Source organism: Phalacrocorax aristotelis, chromosome 2 (genome assembly GCF_949628215.1).
Source record: "Phalacrocorax aristotelis chromosome 2, bGulAri2.1, whole genome shotgun sequence".
Lineage (NCBI taxonomy): Eukaryota > Metazoa > Chordata > Aves > Suliformes > Phalacrocoracidae > Phalacrocorax > Phalacrocorax aristotelis.
Window position 1 is genome coordinate 55,672,026 of NC_134277.1, and position 15,867 is coordinate 55,687,892.

At 49.0% G+C, this 15,867-nt stretch overlaps 1 protein-coding gene across 1 annotated transcript; it reads right to left on the reverse strand.

The window, feature by feature from the left end:
• Nucleotides 1–4,114, reverse strand: LOC142052884 (uncharacterized). The gene is made up of 4 exons (XM_075083668.1): nt 3,738–4,114; nt 3,339–3,617; nt 1,924–1,986; nt 1–1,813 (listed from the first exon to the last, which is right to left on the reverse strand). The coding sequence occupies exons 1-4, from the start codon at nt 3,778–3,780 to the stop codon at nt 1,494–1,496; spliced, it is 705 nt and encodes a 234-aa protein (XP_074939769.1). The 5' UTR covers nt 3,781–4,114; the 3' UTR covers nt 1–1,493.
• Between the last annotated feature and the right edge of the window lie 11,753 nt (nt 4,115–15,867).

The window sequence follows — 15,867 nt, forward strand, 5'->3', positions numbered from 1 at the left end:
ACTGTACCCAGGTCCTGGGACTGTAGCCCTTGAAAAGTTGAGCCAGAGCCACTGAGGAAGGGCTGTGAGTCAGATCAGCTCCAGCCGTATATCGGGGTGTGAAGGTTCCAGTGCGGAGGTCACACTGGTGGGCGGTGAGTGTGTGCTGTCCCCCAGAGGTCTGCAGGAAGTGGGAGGCATTCCCCCATGCCGCTATGGATCTCCTTTTCCTGTTTTCTGTTTCAGCTGCAACATGCTGAAGTGCCCAGAGTGCCCCCGTGCTGGTGCTGCCCTTCACAGAAGGACTTAAGGTCTGCTCTCCCAAAGCCCAGGGTTGTGTTTTTGCCCTGCTCCCTCCTCTCGGGAGCCTGAACCACACCAGCTCACGGTCACCGCAGCCAAGGCTGTCCCATACCTTCACATCCCCAACAAGTTCTCCCTTGTTTGTGAGTTGGAGGGGCAGAAGACCACCCTTCCTTGTTGGCTGCTTGGTCACCTGTGTTTGGAAGTTGTTGTCAACTCACGCCAGAAACCTCCTAGATGGTTGTGAGGAACCCTCACGTCCCGCAATGTGAAGACACAAGGCGAGCAGCCTGCAGTTAATATCTCAGGTCACGTGCTCTACAACCTATTTTTCAAAGAGTTAAGCAGGCCAGACACATGAATAGTGAGGCGTTACGTATTCAAAGCTTTCCAAAAGTCCAGCCAAAACGATGTTCAGAGCCTGCGGAACTGGAAAACCACCACAATGGAGGTATTTGTGCTCATTTGTGAAGGCCCAGACGCATTAAAGGAGTATCTCACAGGATATTGAGGATGTGCACTCTGTCCTACCGCAGGAACTCAGAGGCACAAAACTGTCTCCGTTTTTCTGACGTAGCTGTCAAATGGCAAATGGCAGCTTTCCTCAAACTCGTCTTTGATCATAGACCCTGATTTGTAACAGTCAGTGCACTTAACCCAAAGGGCCTGAGAGTCTCTGCTTGCCAGGGGCACGGCCCCTGGCTGAGGATTTAACGTCTGCCCTGGACACACCACGTGAGAAAGTGTGACAATAACACTGGGCTTTCTGGGGTGTTGTAGAAGTTTGTCAAGAGCGAAATGCAAAGGAAGGTAAAAAAAACCAACACATGAAGGAGAGTGTGCAAGATCATCTGGTCTTCCCTCCTTTTAAATTCATGTAGGTTTTTTTTTAAAGAAAACACAGAGGGGATGGAGATGTCTTTCTCTGCTAGCTCCAAGGATTCTAACAGAGAAGAGAAATTTGCAGTTGACATTTGTTCAAAGAGACGGGCGTGTTCACTGTCGGGAGTGCTTTCAGGACAATCAAGCTTTACTCTTAAGACAATCAAGCCTTCATCTTAAGAGCCATGTTCACTCTATTTACGCTGAAATGACTGGGAATCTCCCATTTCTGGATGTTGTAGATATGGGTCAGTGCTGAAATGTACTGAGTTCAGAACTTGCGGTTCAGAGTGCAAAACGACCTTTTTGTATGGCTTCTCTTTGCTGATCTAATGCTGTGACACCTTGGTAAACCAATAGGCACAGTAGTAAGTGCCAGAATCACTCAGCGTTAAATATTTTATCCTTAGAACATAGAGGGGGTCTGACGAAGGTTTCCAAACTTCAAATCTTATTTCATCACTGCTATCATCAAAAACAGGTGACTGTCCCGACATGTACAGTATCCTCTTTGGTGGCTCCCCAGGAAGCTGCTTGTACCAGTGCACAACGTTATTGGTTCTCATCTGGCACTCCATGCTGACAGAGCTGCCCTTCACCTGCCTCCGGAGCGCTGGGCTTTGCACTGGCACTGCCTGCGTGTCTCCACCTGGAAGGGGAAGCAGAGAAATTGTGTGAAGGGAAGAAACCACTGGAGTTTGGAGCCCCGACTGTGCTCTCGGCACACGGGAAGGAGAGGGGAGAGGAAAAAGGGCTTACGGGACCACAGAGAACTTGCAAGAAGGACTGGGAGCAGCAACATGTTGCCCGTGTGGGTTAAACCTGGAAATGAAATGGAGAGAAAAACGTTATAAAGCCCTTCAGGTGGAGAAAGCTCCAAACAAGTGGGAGGAGGAAATGACTCATTTGTCACATCCAATGGTCGTTCTTCAACTTGCTACCATGGCGGGGGGTTAAATTTATTGACAAGCGAAACCCCATCAGCAACGATGTAGAGAGGAGCTAAAATAGTCAATTTGAAGTAATTTTTCTTCCTCTATCAATCTGCTACATTCCTCTCAGACTTACGTGCTGAGCTCACACATAAAAAGTCCAGGTTACATTCTGGCCCTTCCCAAGGACGTTCTCCTGACCTCAGACACCCCAAAGCTGTCCCAGAAGCACGTTTCAGCAGCCTTTCCTAGAACATACTGCCTGCTTTGGTAGCACGAATCAGGTAAGTCATAGTGAACTGTCACCTCTGAGTCTTCCTTAAAGCAGCTCCAAACTGCCTCGTCCCCTTATCCATCTACCCCAGACACGGTGATGTGACGCCAGGGTGAAGCGTGCACGTCTCCCAGGCAGCCGTTTTCTGCCCTCTGCTGTTTCTTGTACTTTTCCTCATTTCAGAGCCCGGCAAAGGTGCCCTGCAAAGGCTGCATGGCAAACGGTCACTTGGGCAGCAGCCACCACACAGCACTCTCTACGCTGGGAATGATTTCTCATTTTCTGACCCAAAAGAGATAATCAACTTTGGACTGCTGTAGTCTGCAGCTTTCTCTCGTAAATGATCTTCACAATAATTTCTCGGGGCCGTCTTTTCAGGAGAGGCACAGTATTACAGACCCTTGCCTATAACAAGGGGTCCTAGGGCGTATCGGTGTTAGAAGCAGCCCTCCTCATCACTGAGTGACCATCATCAATGAAACATTAGGGTGGGAGTGACCAGTGAGGAGCATCACCAGTATCGCCATCGTGACCTGGGTGTGAAGTCTCCCAGGCTACCTCTTCAGTGCAAATATGCCCCTCCTGTGCTGCCTGCCTGCCATTTGCTTCATTTTTGCCAGCTCAGCCTGTATGTGGGGAAGTATCTGCCTTCTTGAAAGACAAAACTGTGCCACTGTCTACATTCAGCTGTAACGCCATCACGCACAGGAGTGCTCCTTTTCCCCAGCACAGCGCATTATACCTGTTGAGGTGCAGAATGCTGCTTTTCTGTGCTTTTCTCTCTGTCAGTTATTTAGACTGACATACTCAGCATGAACCTGTTGTGTTGTTTTAGAGGCAGGAAGGTGCAATGGTGTTTCTCTGCATTTGACAGAAAGCCTGCCGCTCAGGGTACAGGCAGCTTTGTGTACGGGCTGCCTGTGCTCTTCTGGTTCTGTGGGACTGCCAGTAGGCACAGTAGTAGGTACCTTCATCGCTGGAGTCGACGTCCCTGACAGTTAAAGTGCAGACATCTGTGTCTTTCTTCGAAGACCCAAACTTGTTTCTATAGGAACTGTCATCATAAGCAGGTTGAGCTGATCCGATATACAGAATCCGTTCGGGAGCTTTGGGTGGTATATGTCGGTACCAATGTATATACGCAGACCGGAAGTCAGATATGCCCTCGGCTTTACACTCAATCCATGCAGTTTTCGTTTGCCGTTTGGTAGTAGATACTTGGCTCTGCTTCAGAAGCACTTGTCCATCTAGAAAGAAGGAGAGAAAACACAAGGAGCGCTCTTAGCCTGCTGTTCACTCACACTCGTAAATAAGGGGTACCTCCTGCCGCTGCCGCGTGCCATGCTGTGGTGACAAGGGGAACCTACGAGACCAGGCTGCAGCCAGGGCCAGGAGCGGGAGCAGCAGCATCCTGATGGCTCTTGCTGGCGTCTGCCTTCAGGAAGAAGGGGACAGATCTCCCGACAGCAACGGAGAGCTGCTGCGGCTGAGGAAAGGAAATGACTCACTTGGGCATCATCCGGAGAGGCTCCGCTGGCAGCAGGCAGGTGATGTTGAGAAAAAGCAGCGTGGCTGCACCCTGCTGAATGTTAACAGCCCGATTATAGCTTTTACACAAGCAGCACAAACTCACCTGATTTTGCTCACTCTCCCTCTCTCTCTCATGCACTCTCCCCCCAGATTACTTTAACTCATTTAACAAAGTAATTGTGTAGCCTGAAGCAGTTTTACCACTGCTTGTAAAGTAGTTGAAGGCTGCTAAACAATGTGTGGGGTCAGACGCTTTTCCTCAGTCCCACTGCCAATAAAAGGAAGCAGGTATCCCTTCAAGGAAGGTGTTATATATCGCCCAGGAAAATGGACCACCATGGGGAAGGGTTTCCAGTACCTGAGGGAATTATCTGTGCTTGAGGTGATTTATGGTGAGTTGGACGATGAACAGTCACCCAAAGATCCAGATGAAGGCCAGTGCGCATGACCCACGTGGCGGAAGTTTGTAAGGAGGGCACCATCATTTTATGCAAACTCATTGGCCATAATGCCTGGAAAGATGGCGAGGCACCAGCGGTGGTGGATGTGATTTGCAGACTCTGTGATTATGAAGCAGATACCTCTTCCTCCCTCATCTCAGCTGTGGAGAAACTGTCCGGGAAGGTTCAGCAACTCAAAGAGGATATGTCCTACCCCCCACCTGTATGGACCAGTATCTCAGCCATTAGGAGAAAGCGTCCTTTTGCTCAAGAGAGAGGATACACACCATGGGCCAGCCTATGGTTTTACCCACGTGACCACGGAGAGGACATGAGGAAGTGGGGTGGAAAATCTACCTTGACCCTAGAGGCGTGGTTACATGAATTGCAAGGAAAAACAATTATTCAGGGGGGTTCTCCTAGGCAAGTTGCTGCTCTGGTTTCCAGTAAGCAGTTCCCCAAACAGAGGAATAGAAGTGCTGATTTTACTTCTGAGCTTAATAGAGAGACTTTTGATTCACATTTACAAGTGAGTTGTGAATGCTACAATGAGGACTAGAGAGGCCCTACCTCCAGCCAGGTGGAGGAAAGGGACAACCGAGTTTACCGGACTGTCGATCTGATGGCACATCAGACGCACAGGAGTATAAGGCTTTAGTGGACACCAGTACAGAGTGCACCGTAATGCCATCAAGCTCTATAGGGGCAGAAACCATCAGCATTGCTGGAGTGACAGGGGGATCCCAAGAGCTAACTGTATTGGAGGCCGAAGTGAGCCTAACAGGGAATGAGTGGCAAGAGCACCCCATCGTGACTGGCCCAGAGGGTCCATGAATCCTTGGCATAGACTACCTCAGGAGAGGGTATTTCAAGGACCCAAAAGGGTACAGGTGGGCTTTTGGTGTAGCTGCCTTGGAGACGGAGGGAATTCAACAGCTGCCTACCTTGCCTGGTCCCTTGGAGGACCCTTCTGTTGTGGGGTTGCTGAGGGTCAAAGAACAACAGGTGCCGATTGCCACTACAACAGTGCACTGGTGACAATATTGCACCAACTGAGACTCCCTGATTCCCATCCGTGAGCTCATTTGTCAACTGCAGAGCCAAAGAGTGATCAGTAAGACCTGCTCACCCTTTAAACAGTCCCACATGGCCAGTGTGGAAGTCTAATGGAGAGTGGAGACTAACAGTAGACTGTCGTGGCCTGAGCAAAGTCACTCTACCGTTGAGGGCTGCCGTGCCAGACAAGCTAGAACTTCAGTACGAATTGGAGTCAAAGGCAGCCAAGTGGTATTGCAAAACTGATATCACTAATGCATTCTTCTCAACCCCTCTGGCAGCAGAGCGCAGGCCACAGTTGGTCTCACTTGGAGGGGTGTCCAGTACACCTGGAATCGACTGTCCCAGGGGTGGAAATACAGCCCTACCATTTGTCATGGACTGATCCATACTGCACTGGAAGAGGGTGAAGCTGCGGAACACCTACAATATACTGATGATATCACTGTGTGGGGCAATACAGCAGAAGACGTTTTTGAGGAAGGGAAGAAAGTAGTCCAAGTCCTTCTGAAGACCGGTTTGGCCATAAACCGAGGTAAGGTCAAGGGACCTGCACAGAAGATCTAGTTTGTAGGAATAAAATGGCAAGACGGATGTCATCAGATCCCAATGGAGGTGATCAACAAAATAACAGCCCTGTCTCCATCCACTAGCAAAAAGGAAACACAAGCTTTTTAGGGACTGTAGGTTTTTGGAGAATGCATATTCCAAATTATAGTCTGATTGAAAGCCCTCTCTAGCAAGTGACCCAGAAGGAGAGTGATTTCAAATGGGTCCCTGAGCAACAACAGGCCTTTGAATAAATTAATCAGGAGATAGTTCATGCAGTAGCTCTTGGGCCAGTCTGGGCAGCACAAGATGTAAAAAATGTGCTCTGCACTGCAGCCGGGGAGAATGGCCCTACCTGGAGCCTCTGGCAGAAAGCGCCAGGGGAGACCCGGGGTCGACCCCTAGGGTTTTGGAGTCGGGGATACAGAGGGTCCGAAGCGCACTATACTGCAACTGAAAAAGAGATATTGGCTGCATATGACGGGGTTTGAGCTGCTTCAGAAGTGGTTGGTACAGAAGCAGAGCTGCTCCTGGCACCCCGACTACCGGTGCTGGGCTGGATGTTTGAACGGAAGGTCCCTTCTACACATCACGCAACTGATGCTACGTGGAGTAAATGGGCCGCACTGATCATGCAATGGGCTCGAATAGGAAACCCCAGTCACCCCGGAATCTTGGAAGTGATTGTGGACTGGCCAGAAAGCAAAGATTTTGGACTGTCACTAGAGGAGAAGGTGACACATGCTGAAGAAGCCCTGCTGTATAACAAACAGCCAGAAAATGAGAAGCAATATGCCCTCATCACTGACAGGTCCTGTCGTCTTGCGGGAAAGCATTGGAGATGGAAGGCTGCTGTATGCAGTCCTATATGGCAGGTCACAGAAACTGCTGAGGGAGAAGGTGAATTGAATAATTTTGCAGAAGTAAAGGCCATCCAGCTGGCTTTAGACATCGCTGAACGAGAAAAGTGGCCAGTGCTCTATCTCTACACTGACTCATGGATGGTGGCAAATGCCCTGTGGGGTGGTTATGGCAATGGAAGCAGAGCAACTGGCAGTGCAGAGGCAAACCCATCTGCGCTGCCAAATAGTGGCAAGACATTGCTGCCTGGGTAGAGAACCTGGTTGTGAAACTATGTCACGTGGATGATCACGTCCCCTAGAGCAGGGCCCCTGAAGAACGTCGAAACAACCAGCAGGTGGATCAGGCTGCTGATATTGAAGTGGCTCAGGTGGATCGCATAAGGGTGAATGATTTATAGCTTGGTGGGCCCATGACATCTCAGTCCATCAAGGAAGAGATGCAACATACAGATGGGCTTGTGATCAAGGGGTGGACTTGACCACAGATGCTATTGCACAGGCCTGGCAGATTGATTATATCACCCTCCCACAAACCTGCCAAGGCAAGTGCCATGTGCTTAAAATGGTATAAGCAACCACCGACGCTGGGAACATATCCCGTGCCCCGTGCCACCAGCAGGAACATTATGCTGGACCTTGACAAAAAAGTCTTATAGCGACAAAGGCCCCAAAGGGCCTGAGAGTCTCTGCTTGCCAGGGGCACGGCCCATGGCCGAGGATTTCACTTCTGCCCCAGACACATCAAGTAAGAAAGCGTGACAATAACATTGGGCTTTCTGGGATGTTGTAGAAATTTGTAGAGACTGAAATGCAAAGGAAGGCCAAAAAACCCAAACACATGAAGGAGGGTGTGCAAGATCGTCTGGTCTTCTCTCCTCCATGCCTTTTTTTCAAAAGAAATCACTGAGGGGATGGAGATATGTTTCTCTGCTAGCTCCAAGGGTTCTAACAGAGAAGAGAAATTTGCAGCTTACATAGGTTCACAGCAGGCCGTGTTCACTGTCAGGGGAGTGCTTCCAGGACAATCAAGCTTTCTTCTTAAAAGGCAAGTTCACTACATTTACGCTGAAGTGACTGGGACTCTCTTGGTTCTGGATGTTACAGCTATGTGTGAGTACTGAAATGATGTACTGATTATTAACATCATAAATTTAGCAGTTGTCATGAACAACTTCCTATTTTTCTTATCCAGCTACAGAAAATCATGAGAGAGGGGTGGAATAGGGAACTTTCTGCATTTTGGCAGAGTTCAAACCTTGTGGTTCAGAGTGCAAAACAACCTTTTTGTATGGCTTCTCTTTGCCGATCTAACACTGTGCTGCCTTGATATAACCCAGTAGGCACAGTAGTAAGTGCCAGAATCCCTGGGGGATAAATAATCTATTGTAAGTCTATAGAGGGGCTGTGCAGAAGGCTTCTGAGCTCGAAATCTCTTTTTATCACCACTGTCATCATAAATAGGTGACTGTCCCGACATGTACAGTATCCTCTTTGGTGGCTCCCCAGGAAGCTGCTTGTACCAGTGCACAGTGTTATCGGTGCTCATCTGGCACTCCATGCTGACAGAGCTGCCCTTCACCTGTGTCCGGAGCGCTGGGCTTTGCACTGGCACTGCCTGCATGTCTCCACCTGGAAGAGGAAGCAGAGAAATCGTGTGAAGGGAAGAAACCACTGGAGTTTGGAGCCCCGACTGTGCTCTCGGCACACGGGAAGGAGAGGGGAGAGGAAAAAGGGCTTACGGGACCACAGAGAACTTGCAAGAAGGACTGGGAGCAGCAACATGTTGCCCGTGTGGGTTAAACCTGGAAATGAAATGGAGAGAAAAACGTTATAAAGCCCTTCAGGTGGAGAAAGCTCCAAACAAGTGGGAGGAGGAAATGACTCATTTGTCACATCCAATGGTCGTTCTTCAACTTGCTACCATGGCAGGGGGGTTAAATTTATTGACAAGCTAAACCCCATCAGCAATGATGTAGAGAGGAGCTAAAATAGTCAATTTGAAGTAATTTTTCTTCCTCTATCAATCTGCTACATTCCTCTCAGACTTACGTGCTGAGCTCACACATAAAAAGTCCAGTGGTTCTGTGTGGCCCAGTGGTGAGCAGCGAGTGTGTACCGTCACCCGGAGAGCTGAGGGGAGGTGCGCGGTACGTGAGTGGGTGGGAGGCATTCCCCCATGCCACTAGGGACCTCCTTTTGCTGTGTCAGCTTAGTCACCCAGCTGCAGCATGCTGAAGTGCCCAGGGTGCCCCTGTGCTGATGCTGCCCTCCACTGAACAGTGGGAGGCCATCACCCTCTAGTTGCCGGGGCAGCTGCACCATGGGAAGGCACCTTCACTTTGGTTTTGCATGTGGGAGGAAATGCACAGCCGCAGGTTTTCATTTTGAATTTTGGATAAGATGCAAACACCTCTTGGAAAGGAAGACTGGTAAACAAAAGCGAGGCTGGTGAGGGCTGCTGTCAACAGCCATGGCAGAGGGTCGTCTCGATGCATGGGGCTGATGCCATTGCGCGCTCCCTTGTGACTGGTGAGTCTGGGCTGCAGTTCTCCAGCTGTGAGGGAGATGAGCTGCTTCGGCCTCCCTCCTGCTGGTGGTTGGCCACATGCAGCAAGCTGGTGTGTTGCTGACTGGCATGAAAAGGTGCCCATGAGCAGAAGGCTCAACGGAGAGGCAGGCAAGGAGAAACCCCTGCCCCTGTGTGTTGGCAATGGAAAGGGTCCCTCTCTTCCAATGAAGAACAGTTGGCAAGTCCTTAATTTTGTCAGGCCTCCCTCACTTTCAGGGGAGAAGAAGAAACGACTTAAGGACCAGCAAGCTCAACAAAGTGATCATGAAAAGAGAAATATGAAATGGAATTTATGGTGAAGGGAGGGAGGTGCAAGGAAAAGGTTACTCATCTCCGCGCATCCCATGATAGTCTCCTGCGTGGGCAACTCTTGTTAATCAGAGTGAAAACTGTGTAGGCAATTTTATGCTGAGGACCTGAAATCCAGCCCTGCTTGGCAAAACCTACCAGGACATGTATAAAACAGAAGCAGTACGTTGTTATTCTTCTGATCACAGATATCTTCTGGTACGTTGTGGAATAATCGCTGGGGGTGACTTAGAAATTAAACTTATGTTTTTAGCAAAGGTACATCACGGAAGAAGCTTGCAGGGGAGGGTGGGTGCAGCTGACAGGTCAGAAATCCAATCTATGGCAGTTCCCTAGGCTCGTAGCATTAGACGTCAGCAATGCCAGGGGAACTTGGTGTACTGCATCTAAGAGGATTTGTCCAAAGATGGAACAGTGTGGAGACACTGTGGCCAGGCTCCGTGACCATGGAGCTGATACACTGCACATTTGGCCAGGCTCTGTGATCAATGGCAACTTGCGGTACCATGGAGCTGGTACACTGCACATTTGCTACCTTGAGCCAACGCTCTGTCATGCTTTTGACAAAAGGCTGTCCTTTTTGTCATTATAATACCAAAGCACACCTCCATCCCAAAAGCTACCTGCCTCTAAGGTGCAACCACCCCTCACTGGGCAAAGCAAGGAAACTTTACACCAGTCATAATAAAGGTATGTATGACTAGAGTCACTCAAGCTCCACCTGAAAGGTCAAAAATAGTATAAATTAGGCTTAGAGAAAGGGGGTGTTGGGGAAGACACCATCGCGTACCACTCTGACTTCTGGGACCAGTCGATGGGCTGAGCCTCTCTTTTCCCCTCACTGAGACGCCTTTGGGTAAGATTTGAGCACTTGGCTATATCAAGTGTTTCCCCGGGAAAACTTATAAACCTCTCTATAGCTTCACTTTAAACCTCCAATTCATTAGAGTCATACTGTATTTGCTTAACGCACTCGTCGCCTAGCAGTGTTACTAATTTTCTCAGTATTTGTGTGTGTCTTGTAACCAGCAATTCCATTCCCGGTAATCCAAAGGACCTGTGTACCTGTTGCTTTAATAAATCGTACTATACATTAATCTAGCCGTGACCGTTCTCACTGAATGTGACCGGCCTGGGCAGCTGCCACATTAGTTACTGACAACAATTACTCTGAGGGGTGGTTGCATCTACAGTCCTTAGAAAATAAACCGTTGACCAAGTCTGAGACTGGATTTAGCTGCGCCTAGACTCCTCTCTGAGAAGGAGTTTAGAAAGCAAGGGGGTCCTGTCTGAACCTCGTGACTCAACCGTAGGGTCTCCCCCTAGCTACTGCTCAGACTCAACCATTGCTGAGGTTACACTCTATCCCATCGTCCAGGTCATTGGTGAATATGTTGAACAGGGCTGGGCCCAGCACAGACCCCTGGGGAACGCTGCTAGTTAGGGGCCTCCATCCAGACTCTGCCCCATTGATCATGATGCTCTGAGCTCTGCTGTTCAGCCAGTTTGATGGAATTTAACAGAGTTTAAAAGTGGTTTGACAAGGTTCAGTACGTTTGGTGGCAAGGTTCACCTTATTAATTACTACATGGGAAAACGTACAAACAAAAATGAGGTTAGGCTTGAGTTAGAGAGATTCACAGAGAGAGTTAGAGACACAAAGAGTGAGGAGGACCCTCCCGTCGAGTTGTGACGTTCAGAGTGGTCCCCCCTTGCTTTCTAAACTCCTTCTGGTGCACCTTGAGGTGTGGATGGGTCCAGTCGTAGCCTCAGACTTGGTCAATGGTTTATGTCTAATGCAATTATCCGTACAATGTTTGTAGTAGCATTGAGTAGCTACATGGATTAATAATATTTCATAGTATTAATTCATCATGCTCTCAGTCACTTACTGAGGACCTGGTGCGGGTAAGGGATTGTCATGTTTTTAGGTGGGATAGAGTTAATTGTCTTCACTGTAGCTGGTATAGTGCTGGTTTTGGACTTAGTATGAAAATTACGTTGATAACACACTGATGTTTAGTTGTTGCTAAGTAGTGCTTGTACTGGTCAAGGACTTTTCCAGCTTCCAGTGCTCTGCTGGGTACACAAGAAGCCCGAGGGGAGGGGGCACAGCCAACAGAACTGATCCAAACTAGCCAGAGGGATATGCCGTATCATATGATGTCATGCCCAGTATATTAACTGGGGGGAGCTGGCCGGCGAAGCGGGGATCGCTGCTTGGGGACTGGCAGCGACGGTCGGTGGGTGGTGAGCAGTTGCATCACTTGTTTTTTTTCCACCAGGTTTCATTTCTCTCTCTCTCTCTCATTATTTTCCTTTTCAATACATTATCATTATTATTACTGTTATTATTATTATCATCATCATAACCATTATTACTATCATCACTATTATTACTATCACTATATTATTCTAATTATTGAACTGTTCTTCTCTCAACCCACAAGGGTTTGCTTTTGCTCTTCCGATTCTCTCCCCCATCACGCTGGCATGGGAGCAGTGAGCGAGCGGCTGTGTGGTGCTTAGTTGCCGACTGGGGTTAAACACCACAAGAGGGATCCCTCTGCCTTGGGTAAGGAAGGATCTCTCAGACTCAGGTAAGGAATGGCTACCCTTGAGAGACATCCCTGCTCAAGGGAAGAGTCACCTTGTGTGCAGTCCAGCTGCAATTCAGGGAGCGCTCAATCTGGGCCCATCCTCATGGTAGTATTTATAGAGTGAAGTAGTTGGCTGCTATCAATAGTAAAGGCAAAACAGGCGTTTCAGTGTTACCGCTTCTATCTCCTGTACTTTGGTTATCTTGCATTTTTGTGTTTCGATACCAGCCTTTGAAATATTCAGCAAGGCACCTTCACTACCTTGTATGTGAGGCAGGGGCTTTCAAGCTCAAGGACGTGAGGCCTGTGGCGCCTCAGTCAGCCTGAACCAAAGTAAGGCTAGGGGTCAAGTGTATCCATCAGAACATCCCATCAGGCGCCATGGACTCCTGTATGTTCAGTTTAAGTGCTCACTGACTTGATCCTCCTCCACCAAGGGCACATCTTCCTTGCTCCAGTCTTCTCCTGGGGTCTCAGGGGCATGGGAATCCTGAAGTCTGGCTTCACAGGTGAATACTGAGGCTAAGCAAGCAGTGCAGACCTCGGCCTTTTCCATGTCAGTTGTCACCACTTTCCCTGCCCTACCGAGCAGCTTTGCCTAGTCTCTCTTTTGCTGCTGATGTGCTTGTAGCATTCTTTCTTGGTCCCCTTCACACCCTTTGCCCAAGTCAACTCCAGCTGGGCTATTGCTTTCCTAAGCCCACCCCTGCATGATCAAACTGCAGCTCCATATGCCTCCTGGGCCACGTGCCCCTCTTCCACCTCTTGTACACTTCAGTTTCATGCCTGACTTCATGCTCTTTTCTCTTGCATGAAGGCCTCCTGCTGCCTCTGCTTGATTTCCTGCTTGTCAGGATGGGCCTTTCTTGAGCTTGGAGGGGAGATGCTTGAATATCAACCAGCTCTCCTCAGCACCTTGTCTCTCCAGTGGTGTACCTGATGGGATTCTTCAAAGCAGATCTGTGTAGGACTTAAGGTCTGCTCTCCCAAAGCCCAGGGTTGTGTTTTTGCCCTGCTCCCTCCTCTCGGGAGCCTGAACCACACCAGCTCACGGTCACCGCAGCCAAGGCTGTCCCATACCTTCACATCCCCAACAAGTTCTCCCTTGTTTGTGAGTTGGAGGGGCAGAAGACCACCCTTCCTTGTTGGCTGCTCGGTCACCTGTGTTTGGAAGTTGTTGTCAACTCACGCCAGAAACCTCCTAGATGGTTGTGAGGAACCCTCACGTCCCGCAATGTGAAGACACAAGGCGAGCAGCCTGCAGTTAATATCTCAGGTCACGTGCTCTACAACCTATTTTTCAAAGAGTTAAGCAGGCCAGACACATGAATAGTGAGGCGTTACGTATTCAAAGCTTTCCAAAAGTCCAGCCAAAACGATGTTCAGAGCCTGCGGAACTGGAAAACCACCACAATGGAGGTATTTGTGCTCATTTGTGAAGGCCCAGACGCATTAAAGGAGTATCTCACAGGATATTGAGGATGTGCACTCTGTCCTACCGCAGGAACTCAGAGGCACAAAACTGTCTCCGTTTTTCTGACGTAGCTGTCAAATGGCAAATGGCAGCTTTCCTCAAACTTGTCTTTGATCATAGACCCTGATTTGTAACAGTCAGTGCACTTAACCCAAAGGGCCTGAGAGTCTCTGCTTGCCAGGGGCACGGCCCCTGGCTGAGGATTTAACGTCTGCCCTGGACACACCACGTGAGAAAGTGTGACAATAACACTGGGCTTTCTGGGGTGTTGTAGAAGTTTGTCAAGAGCGAAATGCAAAGGAAGGTAAAAAAAACCAACACATGAAGGAGAGTGTGCAAGATCATCTGGTCTTCCCTCCTTTTAAATTCATGTAGGTTTTTTTTTAAAGAAAACACAGAGGGGATGGAGATGTCTTTCTCTGCTAGCTCCAAGGATTCTAACAGAGAAGAGAAATTTGCAGTTGACATTTGTTCAAAGAGACGGGCGTGTTCACTGTCGGGAGTGCTTTCAGGACAATCAAGCTTTACTCTTAAGACAATCAAGCCTTCATCTTAAGAGCCATGTTCAGCCTATTTACACTGAAATGACTGGGAATCTCCGATTTCTGGATGTTGCAGATATGGGTCAGTGCTGAAATGATATACTGATTGTTATCATTATATATTTAGCAGTTGTCGTGAACAAATTGCTGTTACTTAGTTGCAGAAAATCATGAGAGAGGGTTGGAATAGGGAACTTTCTGGATTTTGGCAGAGTTCAGATCCTGTGGTTCAGAGTGCAAAACAACCTTTTTGTATGGCTAATCTTTGCCCGTCTAATGCTGTGATGTCTTGGTAAAACCCAGTATGCACAGTAGTATGTACCAGAATCACTTGGGGTTAAATAATCTATCTGAAGACTATAGAAAGGCTTTGTAGAATGCTTCCAAGCTTGAAATCTCCTTTTATCACCACTGTCATCAAAAACAGGTGACTGTCCCGACATGTACAGTATCCTCTTTGGTGGCTGCCCAGGAAGCTGCTTGTACCAGTGCACAGTGTTATCGGCGCTCATCTGGCACTCCATGCTGACAGAGCTGCCCTTCACCTGCCTCCGGAGCGCTGGGCTTTGCACTGGCACTGCCTGCGTGTCTCCACCTGGAAGGGGAAGCAGAGAAATTGTGTGAAGGGAAGAAACCACTGGAGTTTGGAGCCCCGACTGTGCTCTCGGCACACGGGAAGGAGAGGGGAGAGGAAAAAGGGCTTACGGGACCACAGAGAACTTGCAAGAAGGACTGGGAGCAGCAACATGTTGCCCGTGTGGGTTAAACCTGGAAATGAAATGGAGAGAAAAACGTTATAAAGCCCTTCAGGTGGAGAAAGCTCCAAACAAGTGGGAGGAGGAAATGACTCATTTGTCACATCCAATGGTCGTTCTTCAACTTGCTACCATGGTGGGGGGTTAAATTTATTGACAAGCTAAACCCCATCAGCAATGATGTAGAGAGGAGCTAAAATAGTCAATTTGAATTAATTTTTCTTCCTCTATCAATCTGCTACATTCCTCTCAGACTTACGTGCTGAGCTCACACATAAAAAGTCCAGTGGTTCTGTGTGGCCCAGTGGTGAGCAGCGAGTGTGTACCGTCACCCGGAGAGCTGAGGGGAGGTGCACGGTACGTGAGTGGGTGGGAGGCGTTCCCCCATGCCACTAGGGACCTCCTTTTGCTGTGTCAGCTTAGTCACCCAGCTGCAGCATGCTGAAGTGCCCAGGGTGCCCCTGTGCTGATGCTGCCCTCCACTGAACAGCGGGAGGCCATCACCCTCTAGTTGCCGGGGCAGCTGCACCATGGGAAGGCACCTTTGCTTTGGTTTTGCATGTGGGAGGAAATGCACAGCCGCAGGTTTTCGTTTTGAATTTTGGATAAGATGCAAACACCCCTTGTAAAGGAAGACTGGTAAACAAAAGCGAGGCTGGTGAGGGCTGCTGTCAACAGCCATGGAAGAGGGTCGTCTCGATGCATGGGGCTGATGCCATTGGGCGCTCCCTTGTGACTGGTGAGCCTGGGGTGCGAGGGTGTGAGGGAGATGAGCTGCTTCGGCCTCCCTCCTGCTGGTGGTTGACCACA

Excerpts from the sequence above, each read along its gene's own strand:
- LOC142052884 (XM_075083668.1), bottom strand. The coding sequence starts at position 3,780 with ATGCTGCTGCTCCCGCTCCTGGCCCTGGCTGCAGCCTGGTCTC. Across the intron at positions 3,618-3,737 it reads CCTGGCTGCAGCCTGGTCTC|ATGGACAAGTGCTTCTGAAG; the intron begins GTAGGTTCCCCT and ends CCTTCTTTCTAG. Across the intron at positions 1,814-1,923 it reads TGCAAGTTCTCTGTGGTCCC|GTGGAGACACGCAGGCAGTG; the intron begins GTAAGCCCTTTT and ends TTCCCCTTCCAG.